At 41.7% G+C, this 26,985-nt stretch overlaps 1 protein-coding gene across 7 annotated transcripts in view; it reads left to right on the forward strand.

Annotated features, from left to right (window-relative positions):
- The window catches only part of LOC124140465 (rho GTPase-activating protein 15-like), a 71,257-nt gene that overhangs the window by 16,285 nt on the left and 27,987 nt on the right, over positions 1-26,985 (forward strand). For 2 of the 7 annotated variants that reach the window (XM_048381279.1, XM_048381282.1), the window contains exons 2-7: positions 8,104-8,310; positions 11,447-11,587; positions 11,784-11,807; positions 13,487-13,576; positions 18,641-18,817; positions 25,440-25,499. In XM_048381279.1, the coding sequence (XP_048237236.1) occupies positions 8,104-8,310; positions 11,447-11,587; positions 11,784-11,807; positions 13,487-13,576; positions 18,641-18,817; positions 25,440-25,499 (699 nt within the window). The remainder of the gene's footprint in view (positions 1-8,103; positions 8,311-11,446; positions 11,588-11,783; positions 11,808-13,486; positions 13,577-18,640; positions 18,818-25,439; positions 25,500-26,985) is intronic. The other 5 variants (XM_048381283.1, XM_048381286.1, XM_048381284.1 and 2 more) reach the window with 4 other exon arrangements.

The following is a 26,985-nucleotide window of genomic DNA, read 5'->3' on the forward strand; positions in this document are numbered from 1 at the left end:
TTCTGATTCAGTGAAGAAACTAACATTTTTTTAAGGTGGGTTATCATATAAATTGGGTGAAATATGTCTTTGAAATGTTGTGCTGTATCAAAATATTGTATGTTTTTTGCATATTTATTTGAATCTTGAGACAGGACTAACTTGACACTTTTAAGTGAACAGATTATCCAACCCTAAAAAGGTATAAAATGGAAAAGAATATAATCTGAAAAGCACTATTTGTATGGTATCAAGGCAGGACTTGCTTGTTCGCTCCAGTGATGAGATCTCTAAGCTTGTCCTCATTTAGCTGACCAACTAGTTATTCAAGCTGGTGAAAGATTGATGCGTTGACCTTTAACCCTATTAGATTTTGCAGTGCAACATAATTACCTAGTTAACCTCTGACCTACATTACTTGATTACATTGTTAATATTCAACCAATTATACACCACATTATTCCAGTAGGCTGGACAGACAGCGACAGCATGGCCACCTGGAACCTTTAGGTTACACACAACCAAATGTTTTCCCATAGACTTCTATAATATCTTTATATCTTTAAAAAAAATTACTAAGCATTCAACAGCTTTTACCTGTACGTGTGTGCACAGTTTGGCCTTAGAGCAGCAATAAAAAAAATAAAAATGACAAGCTTAGCCAGCTCCTTTTCCGAGTACAGGAAGCTAAACACACCACCCCCAGTTTCGCACCAAATGTCACCTACTTGAAAATAGCTGTGGTCACATCCAGCATAAGTCATCATGTTGAAAAAGACAGTACTAAATAGAGAAAAACATGGTCATTTTTCATAACTAGATGGATGTACATTTGAAAGACATAAAAATGTTACAGTATATCCTCCAATCACAGCCTGCAGATATCTCTCGATCTGCACTGAAGGCTCCCTACGAAAACTGCACTGTCCAAACTGGTTCTGATTTGGTGAAGTAGAACCTTTAGGCAATGGGGGGCACGGGTGGCCCAGTGGTCTAAGGCGCCGTGATTCGCTGTGCAGAGTTGTGTCCCCTGGACACGCCAGAAACCTATGATTGTTGGTTCGAATCCCAGTTCGCCCCGATTATGTTTCTAGGTTTGTCAGCACCATACCCGTGCTTGTGGGTTTCACCGAAGCGGTAAAAGTCTGAGACCTGCATCACTTCGGGCTTTCCTCCCACATTAAGCTGACACGCCGCGATATAACTGGAATACTGTTAAAAGCGGCGTTAAACCCAACTCAATCACTTTAGGCAATGTCTCAACTTTGAAATTTACAGCCTTGTATTGGTTCATATGTTGGATATTGTAATCTCAACATGTTGAAAGTCATAGCATTACCATGGTTACATGAAAATCAGATCGGATGACCTGTCAAGGGCCTTCAGATTTGCCATGTTGTAGATCGTAAAACGCCATCTGAAGCCACAAGCATGGACCTCATGGAGTAGAAAATGTAGGCAGGAGTTCGTTGAGCTCGTATTTTCAATCAGTTCCAATCCACACAAGGCTGATGGCTGGTCAACCTGTCTGAAATTTCCTGCAGTTCGTTTCATCCAAAGGCTGCCTGTTGTGATTACTTTTACATTGTGTAACAACAACGACTTTGTAAAGGTGTTGTAGAGAGAACAGATGGCGGCCGGAATCAGGATATTATTGATTGTGTTGGTGTTATATTCCCTGCTGATAAACAGCGCTACACTCATAAAGGCGATGCAGTGCTTTTAGCAGCTTCCGTTGCAGAGTGCCTTTTACTCTGTCATACACACCTTGAAACAAATATATCGTATTCGACGTAATAAGCGCCCCGCTCTAATAAGCGCCCACAGCGATATTTGCTAATAATATTGGCTAGTGAACAATCCCAATTAGCACTCCTTCCGATTGATCAATGTACACAAGACTTTTTATTCGTGTATAATACGCACTCGTGTGTTATATGCATTCTTAATTATGGGCAATTAAATTCTGGAAAAATGTATCTGTCATAATAAACATTTCAGTTTGTCAGCATAAACCACAAAATTTATCTTTCAACTCTCTTTTTCCCACCAAAATAATATTCTAATAACAGCCCCCTATTTCTAATTTTGAGAGCGCCCTGGGCGCTTATTACGTCGAATACGGTATCCAATACAGCCCATGTGAGTCTATAATATTTGGCAAGTCTAGATTGCTGCAGTGAAGAGAGTCTCTAGGCTCCTTTTTACTCTGTTTTTATTACATTAATTTGACATCTGTTTTTATTCTGTAAGATATGTTCATTTCAGCGACTAGATGTTAGTCGAGGTGCCTATGTTCAATCTATTCTTTGGATGAAATGTCTCAAATTTTCATAAAAATTGGCCATAATTATTAAGTTCAGTGTCTTATTTTTCATTGAAACATAGTTTTATGAAATGTCCTGATCTGTAAATAAAAGTAAATGTTCTTTCAGATTATTTGTTTGTTCGTTAAAACATTGCAAAATGGTTATCTGTTGTCTTGCAGTTTAATACTTTTTTATGCACAGTTCTTGTCCTGGTTTTTGTGTTTGGCAGAATACACCAAATCATGCTTGTAACGTTTTCATTTCCCACCGACTTTTCATGTTTCTAGGTTTGTCAGCACCATACCAGTGCTTGTGGGTTTCTCCGAAGTTGTAAACGTTTCAGACATGTATCACTTTGGTCTTACTCACATATCAAGCGAACCGTGAAGATCTGGGGTAGAATAGGTCTTCAGCAACCCATGCTTGCTGTAAAAGGCGACTGTGCTTGTCGTAAAGAGCGACTTCTGGGATCGGGTGGTCAGGCTGCTGACTTAGTTGATGCATGTCATCGTATCCAAATTGTGCGGATCGATGCTCATGATGTCAATCACTGGATTGTTTGGTCCAGACTTGATTATTTACAGACCGCTGTCATATAGCTGGAATATTGCTGAGTGCGGCGTTAAACATACAAACAAAACAAAAACAAACATCAAGCTGACATGCCGTGATATGACTGGAATACTGTTCAAAGCAACGTTACACCCAACACACTCACTCATATTTTTAGGGTCAGTGTTATCCCAAATGTTTCTTAAATCCTATCAGCATGGTCAGTCTCTTTTATTTTGAAAAATGATTAAAATTTCACTTGCAGATATGACAGCACCGTGACATATGCCTAACTGGCTTGTACCAGTCCGACATTATTTTAGTGCGAGCCAACTGAAATACCATGCTACAGTTTAACATTGATACCTCACACAGTATACTGACTCCGAGCCAACCAGTCCTTGTTTTATCCCCTTAATTCCGAGCGCCAGGTAGGGTAACAACAAGTACCATCTTTTAACGTCTTTTGGTATGACGCGGCCGGGGATCCAACCCCGGACCTTCCTCTCTCCGGGTGGAGGCTCTACCACTAGACCACAGTGACAGTTCTGTTGAAGCGATTGTAATTAATATTGGAATTCAATCCAAGTAGGTTTAAAGAGCATTGACACTGTTTTAATTCTGTTCCACTATTCCATGGAAGAGATCTTCTGGATTTGGACTCGAGACTAAAGATGCAGGCTGGTAGTCATACATTTGCTGGGGGGTGGGGTGGGGAGGGGTGGGGTAGCCTAGTAGTCAAAGCATTCGCTTGTCACGCCGAAAACCCAGGTTCAATTGACCACATGGGTACAATGTGTGAAGCCCATTTCTGCTGTCCCCACAGTGATATTGTCTGAATATTGCCAAAAGCGGCATAAAACCATACACACTCACTCACTTACAAATATGTTGGCTGAAAATGACCCAACAAAACTATCAACATTGAAAACGGTAGACCTGTATCCTCAATCCTTGATTTATTTTCTTATTGTATGCCAACAAAATAGGGATTGCTTTTAAGATATTCTGAAAAACAGACCAGGAAACAATGAATTATGTTTGAGATAAGTGATAGTGAAGGAAATGATGAAATCTGTAACAGGCTCTTGTCACGAAAAATGGAATTTATAAGAATGTATAAGTCTAGACTAACATCTAGTCTCTGAAATGAACTTATCGTACAGAAAAAAACAGTTGTTCAGTTATCTCAATAAAAATATAATAAAAAGGAGCCCAGTGACTCTCTTCATTTTCAGAAATACTGATACTGCAGTGATCTAGACTTGCCAAACATTATAGACTTGCATGGGCTGTATTTGATATATATTTGTATCAGGGTCTGTAAGACAGACTATTATAAGTCTTGCATCGTAGAATACTGCCAGTTGATGACATTCACTGTGACATACTTTTGTGTGTTGGAACCCGAACCCGAGATAATGTCGGTGTGTGGTTTCAAACGAAACTAATGAAAGTTACATAGACAAGCTTGGGTTACCTCTTATCATCCTTATATCCTGCTTTGTGGTAAAGTGTGTCAACACTGACATCAGATAAGCATGATAAGAGGATCAGTTATTTTCCCTCATAAAATTTGTTTCTGCATGTGAAAGTGTTGTGTTTAACTTTAATCTCATGCTCTCATTTATGTGCATTAAATTATTACCATGTGCTACGATTTGTCACATAAGGTTTTAGCGTTGTCGCCGTAGTAAGTACCCAGGGTGCTTAGAAGATTTACAGTGAGCGAGTGAGTTGGGTTTAACACCGCTTTTAATAGTATTCTAGTTATATCGCGGCGTGTCAGCTTAATGTGGGAGGAAAGCCCGAAATGATGCTGGTCACGGACGTTTACCACTTGGGTGAAACCCACGAGCATAGGTATGGTGCTGACAAACCTTGAAAAGCATAATCGGGGTGAACCGGTATTCGAACCCACAATCTGCACAGCGAATCACTGTGCCTTAGCCCACTGGGCCACCCATGCCCCCTCAGAAGATTTACAAAGGGAGGTGTTTATTGAAACCATACACGAAATCAAGCAGTAGTGAAGCTCCAGTCGAGACCAAGCAGTGATGAAACTAAAAAACATTTAGTGATAGTTACCAGGGTGTCATTGTACTAAGTGATCTTAGCACTAAGGTAATCGTAACTCCCATACCTTAACATAGACTTAAAGTCGTAGAGATAGGGTTGTTTTGTACAACAGCACCACAGCAATTAACACCCCTTCTATGTTCTGTTTTCTGTAAAACTAATCTGTAATCAGGGGTAGAAACTAACATATTTAGTCCACTAGTCATTATAATGATAACATATATTAAAAAACCCTTAAAAAGGGCAAATTTCTACTAGTCCTTAGGATACCTTAACTATTGGGCAGTTTGGCAAGGACTACAGGACTAGTGCTAATTTCTAATGCTGGTAATATACACAAGAAAATGACAGTCACATAAATTGATGGCTTAGTGGGGCGCTAATAGAGATTGCTTACAGATTTGGGTTGATTTTTGGAGCAGGGCACGTAATAGAGCAAATTCGGTAATTCAAAGCATGCATTGATTGATTAAATGGCAATGTCCTAGGTCTAAAGTGGCATGCCAGAAGGGGAGGCAAGACTGACTGGCACTGCTTGTTGGTGATGAAAATGCTTGTACAGATCGCAGCATGCGACTTCAGCCACCAGGCCAAAACCTGAGTGTATTTTGACAGGAAGGCTCAGATGACAGAGGAGCGGTCGGGTAGCCTAGTGGTTAAAGCGTAATTGTAATATTAGAGTTCAGGGTATCGTTGTACAAAGCGATCTTAGCGCTAAGTGGATCGTAACTCCCATACCATAACATAGACTTACGACAGTCGTACTCTAAGGTTGTTTTGTATGACACCCTGGTATATGTATAAGTAAATAATGTGGATGGGATTTCTTTTCTCTCCTCTGGGGCAGTCGGGTAGCCTAGTGGTTAAAGCGTTCGCTCGTCACGCCAAAGACCCGGGTTCGAATCCCGACCTGGGTACAATGTGTGAAGCCCATTTCTGGTTTCCCCCGCCGTGATATGGCTGGAATATTGCTAAAAGCGGCGTAAAACCATACTCACTCACTCACTCACTCACTCAGATGACAGAGTTGAGGGAAATTTCCCAACCACAGTCAAGTCCCGTTAATCTGACATGGTTGGTTGCATATGATTAGGTCAGATTAACAAGTATGTCGGATAAATGAAATTAAGTAGTATCGACGGTTGTGATCGAAAATCGGACAACTACACGATAGATAACGATTCAAACACGTAATAAAACCATGAATTGTTCATATTGTTTTGTTCCATTGGTCACGGAATGTTTTCTAATCATGCAACCTCTAAAGTTTAACACAAAACTACTGTTATGGGCTGTGTGACTGATTTAAAATACCTTAAAAAGCACATCTTCCCAAGGCAAGAGAGTTAACTGACTATAAAAGTCCAGTTTCCACCCTTGCCGAACTAGGCTGGTATTATTTTACATTTTGGCTGGACTAACGAATCTATGCATAGTCCAATCAAAATCGCGCTCTGAAATCGAAATCTGGTTCGTAAACTTGGTTGATTGCAGGATTTGCAAAGCATGTGCACTGCCAACTCGTTGTCAGCAGATATTTTCCAAATCTTTTCATGTTTTCAATCAAGGTGCTCACGTGATTTGATGCATTTTTGCAATGTAAAACCCGTTTTATCTCAATATAGATTTTGATTATCGATCAGATCGTGCTGACTGGGCACCACCATTTTGTGTGAAGCAAACGCAAGTGATACGAGAGGTGGAATCTGATTGGTCCATAGGAGAGGCTTAGAAGGGACATAACTGGTAATAGCCACTGGTGGCACTACGATCGAGCCCAGTAATTCCAGCCTAGTTCGGCTAGGGTGGAAACTGGACTTTTAAAGTCAGTTAACTCTCTTGCCTCGGGAAGATGTAAAAAGCATAGTGTGGAATGGAAGTCGCCAGTTTGAAACTAGTGCCACAAAGCTCGGGAAAGCTGCTTTCTTAGTGGCTAATGTCAACTTCCTGTTGGTCATTTCATTGGTTGGTCAAAGTTCGCGAAAGGTCGTTCTGACGTGACCTGTAATGAGAGGTCCTCAGCAATAGCGAGAATTTGTATCGGATTTTAAAGGGGAAGTGTACACGCAAAAATCACTTTCTTTCTTTTTCTAAACAAAACACAATTTTAGAATTAGTTAGTATCTGTGTTTGAAAATATACACTCATTTTTTTTCACAGTGAAAGTAGGAAGCTCACAATAGTGTTAAAATAATATGCCGTTATGAGGCCTTCGTTTTACGAGCGAAATAGGCCTGAGTTACCCCCCTTAGATTATGACGTAATTGGTGCCAATTCAACTGGGTCCCTGTCTATTCTCAACGCAAAAGATATCAAGGACCAGTTTGCGGTAAAACAACATGGTCTACGACACACTCCGGCGCAGTGGTGAGTCAGCATAACACAATTCTGGCTGGCATCTGAGACGCTAGAATCACAAAACTGTACCTACACCACGTGAAGCGGCTCTAACAAAGCATGATGACGTCATAATGTTTATCAATTGGCACCAATGACGTCATATTGCAAGGGGCATAAGCCATGGTGTTTTTGTTATGGAAATAGAACACTTGGTTAATGTGAAAAATATAAATCGTTTTAATGCAAAAAATATGTTAATTAAATATGATGTTTTTATATTTTTGTCTATGACACTTCTATGTTAACACTTTTAATGTGGAAAAAGTACAAGAAAAATTGGTTCATTTCCGTGTGAACTTGCCCTTTAAGGAGACTCATCTCACATCAAAACATGGGGCTGCGTACTTGCGGGCAGATGACCACAGAGTACTCAGATCACACTGTGTCAGATTAACGAGACTGATTAATAAGTGATTTCGGTAATTCATTGCAAATTTGGTGTGTCAGAGTCTGAGAATGTAGGATTTACAGGTCTGAATACCACTGATTTAATCAGTTCCCATTATTAGTGTCGGATTAACGACTTGACTGTACTCATTTGGCATGAAAATGAGATAATGACACGTATACAAGTATAAGTGACGTGCTTGGACATGTGTTTCCGGAGCGCATGTGCAGTCCAAGGATGCGTTTGGGTGAGCTGGGTTTTTTTCTGTTGTCCGGGAACACAGTTAAGGAAGTTCCCATTACCTTTCGGAAATGTGTTGTGATAAGCAATAAGAGTGAGTCGGGATTGGTATAAATTATATTTTTCCTGCTAAAAATTACGTATTTATATTTTCAGCATGAACCAATAGAATATGCTAACCTACCGCTGCCTGGAGAAGGAGAGAACTTTGTGCCTCCACTACCAGGAGAAGGGGACCCAGGACGTAGGCTGGTAGAATATCTCCCCTGGTATATCTACAATGAACATGGACCAGGAAGACCCTATTATATTAATGAAGACACAGGCGAAAGGGCTTTCAAACCCCCTAGGCATAAAAATCAGGTATGATTAACAATTAACCTCTGCCGTTCCCTCAGGGTCACTGGTGCCCCTCTCCCAAAGGGGTTTCCGGAATAAAAAAGATCCCCAGTGCCCATGCTTGTCTCCCAAAGGGGTTTCCAGAAGGAAAGAGGTCCCCAGTGCCCATGCTTGTTACTCAAAGGGGTTTCCAGAAGGAAAGAGGTCTCCAGTGCCCATGCTTGTTACTCAAAGGGGTTTCCAGAAGGAAAGAGGTCTCCAGTGCCCATGCTTGTTACTCAAAGGGGTTTTCAGAAGGAAAAAGGCCCCCAGTGACCCTTGCTAGTCCTCCAAAGGGGTTTCCGGAGGAAATGAGTTCCCCAGTGTCCCATGCTAGTCTCTCAAAGGGGTTTCCAGAATGAAAGAGGTCTCCAGTGCCCATACTTGTCACCCAAAGGGGTTTCAAGAATAAAAGAGGTCCCCAGTACCCCATGCTTGTCTCCCAAAGGGGTTTCCGAAATAAAAGAGGGCCCCAGTGTCCCATGCTAGTCTCCCAAAGGGGTTTCCAGAATGAAAGAGGTCCCCAGTGCCCATGCTTGTCTCCCAAAGGGGTTTCCAGAAGGAAAGAGGTCCCCAATGCCAATGCTTGTCTCCCAAAGGGGTTTCCAGAATAAAAGAGGTCCCCAGTGCCCATGCTTGTCTCCCAAAGGGGTTTCCAGAAGGAAAGAGGTCCCCAATGCCAATGCTTGTCTCCCAAAGGAGTTTCCGAAATAAAAGAGGTCCCCAGTACCCCATGCTTGTCTCCAAAAGGTGTTTCCGAAATAAAAAAGGTCCCCAGTACTCCATGCTTGTCTCCCAAAGGAGTTTCCGAAATAAAAGGGGTCCCCAGTAACCATGCTTGTCTCCCAAAGGGGTTTCCGGAAGAAAAGAGGTCCCCAGTACCCATGCTTGTCTCCCAAAGGGGTTTCCGGAAGAAAAGAGGTCCCCAGTACCCCATGCTTGTCTCCTCAAGGGGTTTCCAGAATGAAAGAGGTCGCCAGTGCCCTATTCTTGTCGCCTAAAGGGGTATCCAGAATAAAAGAGGTCACCAGTGCCCCATGCTTGTCTCCTAAAGGGGTTTCCGGAATGAAGGAGGTCGCCAGTGCCCCATGCTTGTCTCCTAAAGTGGTTTACGGAATGAAAGAGGTCGCCAGTGCCCCATACTTGTCATCCCTGATTATCCAGTGTATGATGTCTCCTTTGTATTATGATAAGGGCCCTGGAGCCATTCAGCACTAAACCTTGTTTGGGAAATGGCGTCACCACCTCCATTTCTCTTATCACTAACTCACCACATAATATAGGTAGAAGTTATGTCACCGAAGGTACCATGTAATTTTATTGAAACCAGACTCATTTCATAGCTATGGTCCCAGAAACGGTCCCAAGTGCCCGATGTTTGTCCCCCAAAGGGCAATTTGGCTGCTCGTAAAGAACTACCTCGGTCAGACCAAGGGCTGCTTGTAAAGAACTACCTCGGTCAGACCAAGGGCTGCTTGTAAAGAACTACCTCGGTCAGACCAAGGGCTGCTCGTAAAGAACTACCTCGGTCAGACCAAGGGCTGCTTGTAAAGAACAACATTGGTCAGACCAAGGGCTGCTTGTAAAGAACAACATTGGTCAGACCAAGGGCTGCTCGTAAAGAACTACCTCGGTCAGACCAAGGGTTTCTTGTAAAGAACTACCTCGGTCAGACCAAGGGTTGCTTGTAAAGGACTACCTCGGTCAGACCAAGGGTTGCTTGTAAAGAACTACATTAGTCAGACCAAGGGTTGCTTGTAAAGAACAACATTTGTCGACCAAGGGTTGCTTGTAAAGAACTACATCGGTCGGACCAAGGGTTGCTTGTAAAGAACAACATTGGTCCAACCAAGAGTTGCTTGTAAAGAACTACCCCGGTCCGACCAAGGGTTGCTTGTAAAGAACAACATTGGTCAGACAAAGGGTTGTTGATAAAGAACTACCTTGGTCCGACCAAAGGTTGCTTGTAAAGAACTACCTCGGTCGGAACAAGGGTTGCTTGTAAAGAACAACATTGGTCCAACCAAGGGTTGCTTGTAAAGAACTACCTCGTTCGGACCAAAGGTTGCTTGTAAAGCACAACATTGGTCGGACCAAGGGTTGCTTGTAAAGAACAACATTAGTCCAACCAAGGGCTGCTTGTAAAGAACTACCTCGGTCGGACCAAGGGTTGCTTGTAAAGAACAACATTGGTCAGACCAAGGGTTGTTGATAAAGGGGTTTCTGGAATGAAGGAGGTCGCCAGTGCCCCATGCTTGTCTCCTAAAGTGGTTTACGGAATGAAAGAGGTCGCCAGTGCCCCATACTTGTCATCCCTGATTATCCAGTGTATGATGTCTCCTTTGTATTATGATAAGGGCCCTGGAGCCATTCAGCACTAAACCTTGTTTGGGAAATGGCGTCACCACCTCCATTTCTCTTATCACTAACTCACCACATAATATAGGTAGAAGTTATGTCACCGAAGGTACCATGTAATTTTATTGAAACCAGACTCATTTCATAGCTATGGTCCCAGAAACGGTCCAAAGTGCCCGATGTTTGTCCCCCAAAGGGCAATTTGGATCAAGGGTTGCTTGTAAAGAACAACATTGGTCAGACCAAGGGCTGCTCGTAAAGAACTACCTCGGTCAGACCAAGGGCTGCTTGTAAAGAACTACCTCGGTCAGACCAAGGGCTGCTTGTAAAGAACTACCTCGGTCAGACCAAGGGCTGCTCGTAAAGAACTACCTCGGTCAGACCAAGGGCTGCTTGTAAAAAACTACCTCGGTCAGACCAAGGGTTTCTTGTAAAGAACTACCTCGGTCAGACCAAGGGTTGCTTGTAAAGAACTACCTCGGTCAGACCAAGGGTTGCTTGTAAAGAACTACCTCGGTCAGACCAAGGGTTGCTTGTAAAGAACTACATTAGTCAGACCAAGGGTTGCTTGTAAGGAACAACATTTGTCGACCAAGGGTTTCTTGTAAAGAACTACCTCGGTCGGACAAGGGTTACAAAAGAACTAAATGTATGATCTTGCTGAAAGTTTGTGTAAATAGTAACTATGACAGCTGCAATAGGATAATAATTATTTTTCAAACCTGTTTCACTTAACTCAATTGGTTTCATTTTCTTAAAACAGAAAATTGCAGAGAAACTGTCGCCGACTTTACCGAAGGTGAACTTTGACCTGACAGGGAGCCTAACTTCACGGGAGTCAGAATATGATGAGGTTAAGGATGATGGGAAGGTTTTCCACGTACACAAGAAGACAAAAGACAAGGTCAGCAGAGATGAAATTACTTCAGTCCGAGTCTCTTTCAACACCATTAAAAAATTCAAAAATATGTTTTAGTTATTTGTTTTATTATCTAGTTTTGACTCATTTGAAACAAAAACAACTGAATGTATCGATTTATTTTATTTTTGGTGTGAAGTTTAATTTGCTTTACCATGTTTACTGTATTTTGTTTCCATAGAAATATCATAGAGCGTCCAGTTTAGTAAGTTTTTCTGTTTGAATATTGTTGGTAATTTTTGAGGGGGGAGAACGATTAAGCTGCTCTACCTCAAAAGATTGTGGTCATTTGAATGTGGCCTCTTAGCTTTTTGGTCTTGCATAATTGTTTTATTCTCATATTGCTTTGGTTTCTTACCATGCTTTTGAATATGATCAATGAAAATGTCAACAGACTTGGTCAATTTATGAAAACAATTCTTCAATTCCGAAAGTCTTTGCTTATGCCATTGCCTAAGGTTATTCGGAAATACCCAGTACCTTCGCTATACCTGCAAGAATTTCTTCAACTTTTCAATTTTCATTTATCTAAAATACATTAGATAAGAATTTCTTGACAACTATGTCCAATAATGTAAGTCGATGTAAGTATTTGGTATATACTCAGTGACAACAAGGACCTCACTATTGTCCTGTCCATTGAGAAATATTGCAATAGATAGGTAAAACGTTTTACTCTGCATGCTCTTGGGTCATTATTCTTTCATTTGTCCTCTTGTCGCTATATGGTTAAGATAATGCCGATGCAACATTAAATTTTAACGCACTCACTCACTGTTATTTGTTCAAGTACCCTTTTATAAAAAAATGAGAAAAATTAGATACAAATGTTTTCTTTACTTATTTGTCACGTGCAGCATTGTGTGATTACTCAATTGTTTTAAAATAGAGGTGAGGTGAAATGGGGTTAACGTCGCGTCCAAGATTATTGCACTTATGTAGAGACGTGCATGTACGTGTTTGCGTTTGTGTGGCTGCTTGTACTAGTCCGGACTGTGGCAGATTTATAGTGCTAGCTCACTGGGATACCATGCCGCAGTTTAACATGAATAGCCCACTCAGACACAGTATACTGACTCCGAGCTGACAAGTCCTTGTTTTAGCCCCTTAATGCCGAGTGCCAGACAGGGTTACAACAAGTACCATCTTTTAACGTCTTTTGGTATGACGCGGCCAGGGATCAAAACCCGGACCTTCCGCTCTCCGGGCGGACGCTCTACCACTTGACCACGGAGGCGGTTTTTAAAATAGACATCAGCAGCAGCACTTATGTAATGTTCAGTAAGACATTGCTATTTTTCATGAAATTCATCACTCACAGCTGATTTTGTGCATAATCAGCCAGATTATGAATCTAGAATTTGTTCACCTGCCCTTGGTACACTGACTCTGCTGGGGGTGGTCGGGTAGCCTAGTGGTTAAAGAGTTCACTCGTCACACAGAAGACCTGGGTTCGATTCCCGACATGGGTACAATGTGTGAAGCCCATTTCTGGTGTCCCCCGCCGTGATATTGCTGGAATATTGCTAAAAGCGGCTTAAAACCAAACTCACTCACTCACTCACTCACTCTGCTGAGATTGCCCACCTTCCCAGAAAACATTGGACACTTGTGGGTTAATTAATCAAAGGTACTGAAAGGAAGCTGGTGTTATTTAATTTATATTTTCCCCTACTTTTTTTTCCAACTTTCTCAGAAAAAAAATCGGCAGAAATAGAAGAATAATGGCCTTAGAGAGTAATCTGCCCAATTTACTTCGGGAAATATTTACCTTAGTGGCCATGTAATTTGTTTTGTTTGTTTCCATGGTTTCCTGTAGTATTATGTTTTCTAGGTGGGAATGGTTTTGTTTTGTTCTTTTTGTAGCTGATTGTTTTCTTTCAGTATGAGAGGATTAGGAACGAGTCTGGGGATGAGTTTTTCTGCCATGTCAAAACAGGAGAGACATTCTGGCAGCTGCCTTCTGATCACAGTGTATGTCCAGCTGCTTTAGATGTGCCCTTGTGGATTGGGTGACTGAGACAGTTGACTTTTGGGGATTGGGTGCCGAAGATAGTTGTATGTCCAGCTGCTTTAGATGTGCCCTTGTGGATTAGGTTACTCAGACAGTTGAGTTTTGGGGATTGGGTGACTCAGACAGTTGACTATTGGGGATTGGGTAAAACAGACAGTTGATTATTGGGGATTGGGTGACCCAGACAGTTGACTTTTGGGGATTAGGTGGCACAGACAGTTGACTATTGGGGATTGGGTGTCACAGACATTTGACTTTTGGGGATTGAGTGTCACAGACAGTTGACTATTGGGGATTGAATGGCACAGACAGTTGACTTTTATGGATTGGGTGTCACAGACATTTGACTTTTGGGGATTGAGTGTCACAGACAGTTGACTATTGGGGATTGAATGGCACAGGCAGTTGACGTTTGGGGATTGAGTGTCCCAGACAGTTGACTTTTGGGGAATGGGTGTCAAAGACAGTTGACTATTGGGGATTGGGTGTCACAGACAGTTGACTTTTATGGATTGAGTGTCACAGACAGTTGACTAATGGGGATTGGGTGTCACAGACAATTGACTATTGGGGATTGGATAACACAGACAGTTGACTTTTATGGATTGGGTGACACAGACAGTTGACTATTGGGGATTGGGTAACACATACAGTTGAATATTGGGGATTGGGTGACATAGACAGTTGACTATTGGGGATTGGGTGTCACAGACAGTTGACTATTGGGGATTGGATAACACAGACAGTTGACTATTGGGGATTGGGTGACACAGACAGTTGACTATTGGGGATTGGGTGACACAGTCAGTTGACTATTGGGGATTGGGTGACACAGACAGTTGACTTTTATGGATTGGGTGACACAGACAGTTGACTATTGGGGATTGGGTGACACAGACAGTTGACTATTGGGGATTGAGTGACACAGACAGCTGACTATTGGGGATTGAGTGACACAGACAGTTGGGTATTGGGTGTCACAGACAGCTGACTATTGGGGATTGGGTGTCACAGACAGCTGACTATTGTAGATTTGGTGACACTGACAGTTGACTATTGGGGATTGGGTGGCCCAAACAGTTGACTATGGGGGATTGGGTGTCACAGACAGTTGACTTTTGGGGATTTGGTGACACTGACAGCTGCTATTGGGGATTGAGTGACACAGACAGTTGGGGATTTGGTGTCACAGACAGTTGACTATTGGGGATTGGGTGTCACAGACAGCTGACTATTGGGGATTGGGTAACACATACAGCTGACTATTGGGGATTGGGTGTCACAGACAGTTGACTATTGGGGATTGGGTGGCCCAGACAGTTGACTATTGGGGATTGGGTGTCACAGACAGCTGACTATTGGGGATTGGGTAACACAGACAGCTGACTATTGGGGATTGGGTGTCACAGACAGCTGACTTTTTGGGGATTGAGTGTCACATACAGCTGACTATTGGGGATTGGGTGACACTGACAGTTGACTATTGGGGATTGGTCGACATAGACAGTTGACTATTGGGGATTGGGTGTCACAGACAGCTGATAATTGGGGATTGGGTAACACAGACAGCTGACTATTGGGGATTGGGTGTCACAGACAGCTGACTATTGGGGATTAGTTGACACTGACAGTTGACTATTGGGGATTGGGTGACACAGACAGTTGACAATTGGGGATTGGGTGTCACAGACAGCTGACTATTGGGGATTGGGTGTCACAGACAGCTGACTATTGGGATTGTATGACACAGACAGTTGCCTATTGGGGTCATTGTCAAACCATTGACTCACTGTTTTACCTGCTCCAAGCCTGATTGCACTGCTGCTACTGTTGTACTGTCACCTGTTGTGGAAGCACCTCTCATTCACTTCAAGAGCTTTGCGCTTTTTATTTTCCGTCTATCTTTTTGTACAATGCAATAATTGTTTGCAAGTGTTTGAATGTAGTTACACAGCAAAGATGCCTCCATCTTTCGGCAGGATGACTGGGAGGGGGTCCTGGTGATTGGAGACATTTCTTCTATTTAAGAAATAAACTACGAGTGGGAGTTGTTTATTGTTCAATAAAACACTGAAGGGAGAATAAACCACTTTTTTTCTCCCTATAGTGTTTTATTGTGCAATAAACGACAACCACGAGTTGTTAATTTCTTACATCAGATATCAACATTATGTACAGCCTCTTGAAGTATGTTGATAAAATATACAATATTTACCCATATTTTAATAATGATGACTCCCTGAATAGAATAGGTCTTCAGCAATCTATGCTTACTGTAAAAGGCGACTATGCTTGTCGTAAGAGGCGATGGTTGATGGTTGATGCATGTCATCGATCCCAATTGCATGGATCAATGCTCATGATGTCTGGTCCTCGATTATTGTGAGATTGTGTTGAGATCAGTAAACAAATGATTGTGTTGAAATCAGTAAACAATTGTGATCAGTAAACAACTGAAATTAATAAACAGATTCTCCTGAGAATGTTAATTCTATTCTATGTTTGCAAAAATTTAGGGCAGCGTTATTTTGAAAAGCCTAAAATACTATCCAGGACTTTGGTAGCGGGGATGAATCTAACCCATAAGACAAGGTTGAAGGATGTATTTCTGTAAAACAGTTGAACATTGCAATGCTGTCACGCTGATAACACATCCTGGTCAGGAAGCTCTGTGTCTGGAGCATGTCTATTCAAACATTGTTACTTTACAATTCTATCCTGATGCAATTCAACACATCTATTTGTTTGCGTGTAGTATGAATTAAAAATGAACTTCCTGAAAGCTATAGTTGTTCACGTGTGTACATTCTGAAGTAAATAGCATCTCTGTTCTCATTCCCAGACAAAGGGATCTTTTTTTGTCAAAATGAAAACTAGCACAAGGAAGAGAGGAACATGTTTAGCTCCAGATAGATAAATATTGTTGTGTATGCATTATACATACAGATATTCGTTGAAAAATTGAATTAATTGCTGTGTGTGTTGAGAACTCTCATATATCAGTTGAGTAGTCAAACGTGGTTTGCAGTCAATTAAATGATGAAGAATTAATGCATGTAAAGTGCATATAATAATGTATTGCTTTTTTTTCAATATCAACCCAAATTTTTCAAAAGTAATTTGACAATATGACATCTTCAGTTAATACTGGGGCCCAGGGGGCCCAGTTGTCTAAAGAGCTACAATTTGCATTATGGAAGTTCAAAGGCAATAAAATAATTGAACCAACAACAGTTCACTGATTGGTATGCGGAGAAGGTGTCAACAAACAAGACGGCAGATGACACACAAAGGCTGTAGATCTGAGTGAGCGAGTGAGTATGGTTTTACGCCGCTTTTAGCAATATTCCAGCAATATCACGGCGGGGGACACCAGAAATGGGCTTCACACATTGTCCCCATGTCGGGAATCGAACCCAGGTCTTAGGCGTGACGAGCGAACACTTTAACCACTAGGCTACCCGACCACCCCTGTAGATCTGAGGAGTGAGTGGTGTTCATTCAAGATTGACAGTATATAGGACATGCTGTTATCATTTGATATGGCAGACTGATATTCCAAATGTGATGTCTGTAAGTTATTCTACTACTCAGTGGGAAACAGCATCATTGACTTCATTGGATTAGTTGTGTTTGTTGTAGGAGAAGTTGGCTGTCATGTTGTTTTCCAATCACTGTAATTCTCTTGTCTGGGTGATCCGTGAAGAATAGGTCTTCAGCAAACCATGCTTGTCGTAAAAGGCGACTATGCTTGTCGTAAGAGAAGACTAACGGGATTGGGTGGTCACGGTTGCTGACTTTGTTGATGCATGTCATCGTATCCCAATTATGTGGATCGATGCTCATGATGTCAATCACTATTTACAGATTGCCGTCATATAGCTGGAATATTGCTGAGTGCGGCATTAAACAAAAAACAAAAAACAAACAAACTCATGTCAGGGCACGTGTGGTCAAGTCAGAATTGCATACCTGAGGCACATCAGAAACCTATGATTTTGGTTTCAAGTCCAAAGTAGTAAACGTCGGAAACCTGCAACACTTTGTGCTTTCCTCCCACGTTAAGCTGACATGCCGTGATATAAATAACTGGAATACTATTCAAAGTGACGCTAAACCCACTCCCTCTTAAGTTTATATAATTCGTCAACACAAATGACATTATCTCGATAATTTAGAGGGGGCACGTGTGGCCCAGTCGTCTCAGGCGCCGCGATTCGCTGTGCAGAGTTGCGTCCCTTGGGCACGCCAGAAACCTATGATTGTGGGTTTGAATCCCGGTTCGCCCCGATTATGTTTCTAGGTTTGTCAGCACCATACCCGTGCTCGTGTCGTGGGTTTCACCGAAGTGGTAAACGTCTGAGACCTGCATCACTTCGGGCTTTCCTCCCACATTAAGCTGACACGCCGCGATATAACTGGAATACTGTTAAAAGCCGCGTTAAACCCAACTCACTCACGATAATTTAGATGTTAAACCCAAACAGTGATGTTTCTCCTGGTCTACCTGCTTAGTGAACATTAAAGTCTCCTATCCTGTTATGTAATTTAGAATAATTGATCATAAAATTTGAATATTAAATTACACTTTAATCCTTGCCTCTTGAATATGTGGAACAATGGTTGTATGTCTGGCATGGGAAACAGTTGTGTATAAATTACGCTCTACCACGTCTTCTGCCTTCATCCACACAATAAGCTCTCTTGCATAGATAGTTATAGAACACTTTGCATTTCTATACTTTTTTCACATTTTAAGGATATTTTAATTATTATATTTTTAGTAATTTAAGGAGAAAATGTAAGTACATGGCTTGTTCCCCAAAACGATCCTTGCACTACAGTTATCATAGATCTATGTTAAAAAATGTTTTAAAGAATGAGTTACGATTGTGTTACCATGGTTATACGGAACAGGCGCAAGGTGTTTGTTTGTGATACATCTCGAGAAGTAATATTAAATAAATGAATGAATGTCTTCAGAATGAAGAAGAAGCTTGTTTCAATGGTGGTCTTTTTTTCAGATACGAGTTCATAACGGCGAGACGGTGGACGAGAACCGGAACCGCCAAATGAGTCAGTCGATGAGGATATCGAAGGCAAAGTCACTGTGTGAGGGGATTGACTTCATGAAGGGAGCCAACATGGCTGCCAAGTCTTCCACGCTGCCGCCAAGCTTCTCCTACACAAACAGTTTATCGGTAATGTCATATGTTCCAGTTACCATAGTAACAACTGATTAAACATTATGAATGATTTTTCCATGTATGATTCTTGTATGGTGCAGGGTTAGAAACTAACAGTTTTTGTCCACTAGTCCTTATAATGATAACATATAGCAAAACCCTTAATAATGGCCAATTTCTACTAGTCCTTAGTATACCTTTACTATTGGGCAGTTTGGTAAGGACTACAGGACTAGTGCCAATTTCTAACGCTGATGGTGTGGAATGGTAGGAAGTTATATTGACCTGTGAAATAGAAGATCGGAGACATCATACATTGTAGATATATCGGGTTGGATTGATGTCTGACATGTAAAGCTCCTCACAGGGATAGCCCGTTTGCAGAGCTCTCTATATTATCACTGCCACGACTCATTGCTCCTCACAGCGATAGCCTGTTCCCAGAGCTCTCTGTACTATAACAGCCACCAGTTATAAATCCTCACAGTAATAAGTCTGTTTGCAGAGCTCTCTATACTATACTATGACTGCCACCAATCACAACTCCTCCTTACATATCTATGTACTGTGAAAAGGCCTTAAATATCTATGTACTGTGAAAAGGCCTTTTTTATACACTGAAAAAAGGCCTTAGCTTTCTTCACAATGTGTAAAGGCCTTACATTTCTCTATACTGTGAAACGGACTTAAATATCTATGTATTGTGAAAAGGCCTTTTTCATACACTGAAAAAAGGCCTTACCTTTCTTCACAATGTGTAAAGGCCTTACATTTCTCTATACTGTGAAACGGACTTAAATATCTATGTACTGTGAAAAGGCCTTTTTTATACACTGAAAAAAGGCCTTAGCTTTCTTCACAATGTGTAAAGGCCTTACATTTCTCTATACTGTGAAACGGACTTAAATATCTATGTACTGTGAAAAGGCCTTTTTTATACACTGAAAAAAGGCCTTACCTTTCTTCACACTGAAAAAAGGCCTTACCTTTCTTCACAATGTGTAAAGGCCTTACATTTCTCTATACTGTGAAAGGGGGCACGGGTGGCCCAGTCGTCTAAGGCGCTGGGATTCGCTGTGCAGAGTTGCGTCCCTGGACACGCCAGAAACCTATGATTGTGGGTTCGAATCCCGGTTCGCCCTGATTATGTTCCTAGGTTTGTCAGCACCATACCCGTGCTCGTGGGTTTCACCGAAGTGGTAAACGTCTGAGACCTGCATCACTTCGGGCTTTCCTCCCACATTAAGCTGACACGCCGTGATATAACTGGAATAATATTAAAAGCGGCGTTAAACCAAACTCACTCACTCACTCACTATACTGTGAAACAGACTTTAATATCTATGTACTGTGAAAAGGCCTTTTATATACACTGAAAAAAGGCCTTAGCTTTCCTCACAATGTGTAAAGGCCTTACATTTCTTTATACTGTGAAACGGACTTAAATATCTATGTACTGTGAAAAGGCCTTTTTCATACACTGAAAAAAGGCCTTACCTTTCTTCACAATGTGTAAAGGCCTTACATTTCTCTATACTGTGAAACGGACTTATGATGTCATCAAGTCCTCAAAAAGGCCTTGAAGTTTGGCAGCCATTGTTAACTCAGCTGTTCAATATATTATGATTATTTTGTCTCAAGAAATGTTTGATGACATCATTTAACAGTGATTAATCTGTAATCCGATCAACAGAAAATTGTGTTTATATGTTCAAAGTGACCCATTCTGACACTGAAAGAAAGTAAGTCAGGCCAAGTATCTTTGTCCCGACTCGGTGATGGATAAGATAAAATGTGTGTGTGTGTGTGTGTGTGTGTGTGTGTGTGTGTGTGTGTGTGTGTGTGTGTGTGTGTGTGGTTGGGTGGAGGTATACTACTCAGCTTTTGATAGGGAAAACTGATACTCTTATGTCAAGTGTATATTGAAATATATGAAGAATGACCATCTGATTATCCCTATCGAAAATTGAGTAGTATTAATTAAATCAGAAAGTGTTGGGTGGGTGGAGCTAACATAGTGAAAGGTAATTCAACATATCATGCACATGGAAGGTTGAAAAAGTTGTAATTTGTGAAAATGATACATACCATTAAATATTTAAAAGCAGCATCAGATACTATACTGAAATCTAAAAAGAAATAAGTAATGAGTGATATTTTCATAACGCCCATTGATTCCTTAGTCTATATTTTTATGCTTTTTGTATGATTTTTGATGACTTATTTTCAAAATAATACTTATCTGAAATTATGCTTGAAATGTGCACAATGAAACAACTGTGTCCTTATATTCACACAATGTGCCAGCCTGGCTTGATGCACCATTCCTCTTACCCCATGAAGCATCACAGTCCAACCAGTGCGTCCTGCAGCCACACCAGTGCGTCTCAACCAGTACGCAAAAGTGTTTTATGCTACTGCATGGCTTGTCTGTTATTCCACCCCTGCATCTTCTCTATTTATTAAACATGAGCTTAACAAGTATGTTGAGATTATATTTTTAGGAAGAACAAAAATATGCACAGATGCTACTGGATCCAATCAAATGGTTTTGCTGGTGTCAATAGCTCAATCTGTACATATAGCTATAGATCTTCATCTGTACCATAGGTTCCAGTTGACAAATTGCAATATGTTTTGTTTGTTTTTAGTGCCAATATATTTTGATGTCTGTATTTACTGTGGTACCATAACGACAAGTATGTAAAAGTCAACATAATTGTTGTTGTTGACTCATTACAAAAATGTTATGGAGAAAATTGTGCTTTGCTATTGTCAGTATGGCAAAGGATTATTGTCAGTATGGCAAAGGATTATTGTCAGTATGGCAAATGATTATTGTCAGTATGGCAAAGGATCATTGTCAGTAAGGCAAAGGATTATATACATCTGGTGATGAACATGATATATACACCGGGTGATATCCAAGATATATACATCTTGTTGATATGGTACTGATACATCATGAGTATTGTACAGAAATATGTGAACGTGCCAATAGAAGAATATTTGCCTAAGCTTGATAAAAAAAATGTTTTTGGGAAAGAATGAGGGTATTGATAAAATGTGATGTGTGAATGACTTTTACAAATGATATTGCCTACTTCAATATCAACCCCTTCCCAGGGACCCTTGTAGATCCGTGATAGAATAGGTCTTTAGCAACCCATGCTTGCTGTAAAAGGCGACTATGCTTGTCGTAAGAGGCTACTAACAGGATCAGGTGGTCAGGCTCGCTGACTTGGTTGATGCATGTCATCGTATCCCAATTGCGTGTATCGATGCTCATGATGTCAATCACTGGATTGTCTGGTCCGGACTCGATTATAAACAACAAGCCATCAAACAAATAAACTTTTCTCGGGGCCCACTATTAATACAATGTCCATGGTTTTTGTGTACCTGTAATTGGTATCCCAATCTTACCTTGCCACTCATGTTTACCTGTGTGTGTCCCGCTGTTGAGAAACCCACATTCCTGCTCACCCACATCAACCCAGCCATCCACAGTCTGTGACACACTGACATGTATTTTGACTTCATCTTCGAATGCTACAAGCAAGCCAATCCTAATAATTGTAACACTATATGTATTTAAAAAAAATGAAAAAAAATGATTGTAATACTCATGTCACATGAACACTACATACCTTCTCCACCTCATCAGCCAGTTTCTCTTATCCCTTCACTCAAGATTGCTGTCTTCACAACCATCACCTCAGTCATCCTTTGACCTATGAAGCTGTCTCTGGCCTCTGTGCTGTAAATGTCTGGTTAAGTCTCATGTTGTTCAGGTCATGCCTCCCGGTCTTGTCGAGTCTTTTCACCACATTTCTTGTGCTTGTTCTGATGTTCTTCCTACAGCATGTTGACGTCTGCTGCCTATCATCAACTGGAGCCCTGTCTCATGGCACTGGTGGGGGCACGGGTTGCCCAGTCGTCTAAGGCGCCGCAATTCGCTGTGCAGAATTGCGTCCCTTGGGCACACCAGAAACCTATGATTGTGGGTTCGAATCCCGGTTTGCCCCGATTATGTTTCTAGGTTTGTCAGCACCATCCCCATGCTTGTGGGTTTCACTGAGGTGGTAAACGTCCGAGACCTGCATCACTTCGGGCTTTCTTCCACATTAAGCTGACATGCCGCGATATAACTGGAATACTGTTAAAAGCGGCATTAAACCCAACTCACTCACTCACTCACTCACTCACTCACTCACTCACTCACTCACTCACTCACTCACTCATGGCCTGGTGGCATGTCATGTTGACGTCTTGTGTCTACCAATAACTGGAGCCCTGTCTCATGGCACTAGTGGCATGTCATGTCAGAAAGGACTTTTTTGCAAGTTCTCCCAATCTTTGCTTTTTCACTTTGTTCCCTATGTTTTTTCTCCTGCAACAGAGACCCTACTCCTCTTGCTCCAGAATGCCATCTTTCGATCACCTTACCGACCTTCTTTGTGCTTCTGCTTCTCATCCTACCATTGACATCAGCTTTCCTCACATGCCTTCCATCTTTCGATCACCTTACCGACCTTCTTTGTGCTTCTGCTTCTCATCCTACCATCACCTTACCGACCTTCTTTGTGCTTCTGCTTCTCATCCTACCATTGACATCAGCTTTCCTCACATGCCTTCCATCTTTCGATCACCTTACCGACCTTCTTTGTGCTTCTGCTTCTCATCCTACCATCACCTTACCGACCTTCTTTGTGCTTCTGCTTCTCATCCTACCATTGACATCAGCTTTCCTCACATGCCTTCCATGTTTTGATCAACTCACCTGCCTGCCAGTGTACTTGCTACACCTACCACCTACACCTACAACGCAGTGGACTTTGCTGTCAAGTGTATTCACACGAAACCTCTTTCATCTTTGAATGCCGATTCTGACCAACCTTCCTGGCCACTCAACTGCTTCTGTTGTCTGTTCTGTGTTTGAGGATGTATTTGTCCTTTTCCCTTCAGACTTTGCCTTCAGCAGCATCGTCACCTCTCCTTCAACAGCCACCCCAACACCGGTCACAGATTCAGTCATAGGCCTCAGCACAAACATCACTACCAATGTTGAATAACATGTTACAGACAGTTATTTGCTAGAATTCAGAAGGGGAGAGCTGAGAAAGGGATGAGTATAGGCTGCTAGAGCTGAGAAAGGGATGAGTATAGGCTGCTAGAGCTGAGAAAGGGCTGAGTATAGGCTGCTAGAGTTGAGAAGGGGATGAGTATAGACTGCTAGAGCTGAGAAGGGGATGAGTATAGGCTGCTAGAGCTGGGAAGAGGATGAGTATAGGCTGCTAGAGCTGGGAAGAGGATGAGTATAGGCTGCTAGAGTTGAAAAGGGGATGAGTATAGACTGCTAGAGCTGGGAAGAGGATGAGTATAGGCTGCTAGAGCTGAGAAGGGGATGAGTATAGACTGCTAGAGCCGAGAAGGGGATGAGTATAGACTGCTAGAGCCGAGAAGGGGAAGAGTATAGGCTGCTAGAGCCGAGAAGGGGATGAGTATAGGCTGCTAGAGCTGGGAAGAGGATGAGTATAGGCTGCTAGAGCTGAGAAGGGGATGAGTATAGACTGCTAGAGCCGAGAAGGGGAAGAGTACAGGCTGCCAGAGCTGAGAAGGGGATGAGTATAGGCTGCTAGAGCTGGGAAGAGGATGAGTATAGGCTGCTAGAGCTGAGAAGGGGATGAGTATAGACTGCTAGAGCCGAGAAGGGGAAGAGTACAGGCTGCCAGAGTTGAAAAGGGGATGAGTATAGGCTGCTAGAGCTGGGAAGAGGATGAGTATAGGCTGCTAGAGCTGAGAAGGGGATGAGTATAGACTGCTAGAGCCGAGAAGGGGAAGAGTATAGGCTGCTAGAGCTGAAAAGGGGATGAGTATAGGCTGCTAGAGCTGAGAAGGGGATGAGTATAGACTGCTAGAGCCGAGAAGAGGAAGAGTATAGGCTGCTAGAGCTGAGAAGGGGTTGAGTATAGGCTGCTAGAGCTGAGAATGCGATGAGTATAGGCTGCTAGAGCTGGGAAGAGGATGAGTATAGGCTGCTAGAGCTGGGAAGAGGATGAGTATAGGCTGCTAGAGCTGGGAAGAGGATGAGTATAGGCTGCTAGAGCTGGGAAGAGGATGAGTATAGGTTGCTAGAGCTGAGAAGGGGATGAGTATAGGCTGCTAGAGCTGGGAAGAGGATGAGTATAGGCTGCTAGAGCTGGGAAGAGGATGAGTATAGGCTGCTAGAGCTGGGAAGAGGATGAGTATAGGTTGCTAGAGCTGAGAAGGGGAGAGCTGAGAAGGAGATGAGTATAGGCTGCTAGAGTTGAGAAGGGGATAGTATAGGCTGCTAGAGTTGAGAAGGGGATGAGTATAGGCTGCTAGAGTTGAGACGGGGATGAGTATAGGTTGTAAAATCTTATTGTCCTTGATGTAAAATATGATAATGCTGTTCAACTCTTGGTAGTCCACGTCTTTGTGCTGAACCAAATGAACGAACAAGTGACTTGATCTGATCTGCACCAACTACAAACTCCTGCAACACCATCTTGCAGCCTGTCTCAAACAAGATGGCCACCTTCACTCCTGACGGCAAAGCAAACCCTGTCAGTCATTTTCTCCGCCATTTTGACTCCTCAGTTTGTGGTTTCAGGCAAGTGACATTCCTCAGTCCAGTGAGCCTCAGCCGGTGTCGCCCACCATTAGGTTTGATGTAAGTAGTACAAGGCCCTTCCTGATGCTATCTGCCTAATGACCGAGGTCTTGCATGGACAAGTGTATGTGGAGACATATATGTTCCTTGATGGAATGAGCATGTCATGTCAACATATTGGGTGGCCTTATCATTTTTTGTATTTGGTATGCAAGGCTGACCGATCAAACATACCTTAAATTCTAAAAAAAAGAAGTGACCTTTTTCATAAACATTTGTTTTGGCCGACAGTTTTACAATTTGGTGAACTGAAAATATCCATGAGATTTTATCACCATTGTTCATGCAAAATAATACCTATAAAATCTTTATTCTAACAAAAAATTTTTTATTATTATATCTTTTGGTTTGGTTTAGCAATTGTGCTTCTGTGATGGTTTGACCAGGGAGTTTGTACTAATCTGGAAGTTGAAAATTAATCAAACATATTTTCGACCACCTACATTGAATTTTAGGCCAAAAATGTTGCAAACCAACTTAGGAAAAATAAAAGGCTTGACATGTTAGTGCATGGTCTTGCAGAAGATAACCATTATTTTTTATGCATATAAGACATGTTTGTCTTAACCATTGTGAATATCCTTTGATGTTGTATATATTCTGTTCATGACCCTGTTTGTTTTTACCACTAACACAAGATAGCAGCCATATGCATTGTGTGTGTCTTGGGTCTTGTCTTGTGATGGTACTTGGAGTTACCTCCCTTGAATGTTGTCATGCTCTACATACTGACGACAATTTACATTAATATCATTGTCATGCTTGTCTTGTTGACACATACATTCTCCTTCTCTTCCCATTGAATTCATTGTCATGTTTTTTTCCTGTTGAAAACATACTTTTACATTCCCTTTACACTGAAACCATTGTTATTGAAAACAACATTTTCTCACTGAAAATATATTGTCCAGTTCTCTTTGTTGAAAACATAGACTCTTTTCAAGTCTTTGATGTCAATCAAGTCTCTCTCCTGTACACTCTCTTTTTATGAAAACATACACTCATGGTCATTTTGTGGAAAATAATATCATTTTCTTCGCATTTGAAGACTTACCCTCACTCTCTTTGTCATTGGCAAGGTCTCACAACCTCGGCAACAATCACACTGTGATTTCCTTACACACTGAAAACATTCTCTGATGTGTGTCATAAAGAAAAACATATTGTCTTGCTGTATACTAACCCACAAGCCCTCATGCTCTACACATTGAAATCAAGCTCTCATACTCTCCGTCTTGAAATCAAGCTCTCATACTCTCCGTCTTGAAATCAAGCTGTCATACTCTCTGTCTTGAAATCAAGCTCTCATACTCTCCGTCTTGAAATCAAGCTCTCATACTCTCCGTCTTGAAATCAAGCTCTCATACTCTCCGTCTTGAAATCAAGCTCTCATTCTTTCCGTCTGGAAATCAAGCTCTCATTCTTTCCGTCTGGAAATCAAGCTCTCAAATTCTGTCTTGAAATCAAGCTCTCACGCCCTCCATAT

The sequence above is a fragment of the Haliotis rufescens genome, unplaced genomic scaffold, assembly GCF_023055435.1.
Source record: "Haliotis rufescens isolate VD_foot unplaced genomic scaffold, xgHalRufe1.0.p SCAF_37, whole genome shotgun sequence".
In the NCBI taxonomy this organism is placed as follows: domain Eukaryota; kingdom Metazoa; phylum Mollusca; class Gastropoda; order Lepetellida; family Haliotidae; genus Haliotis; species Haliotis rufescens.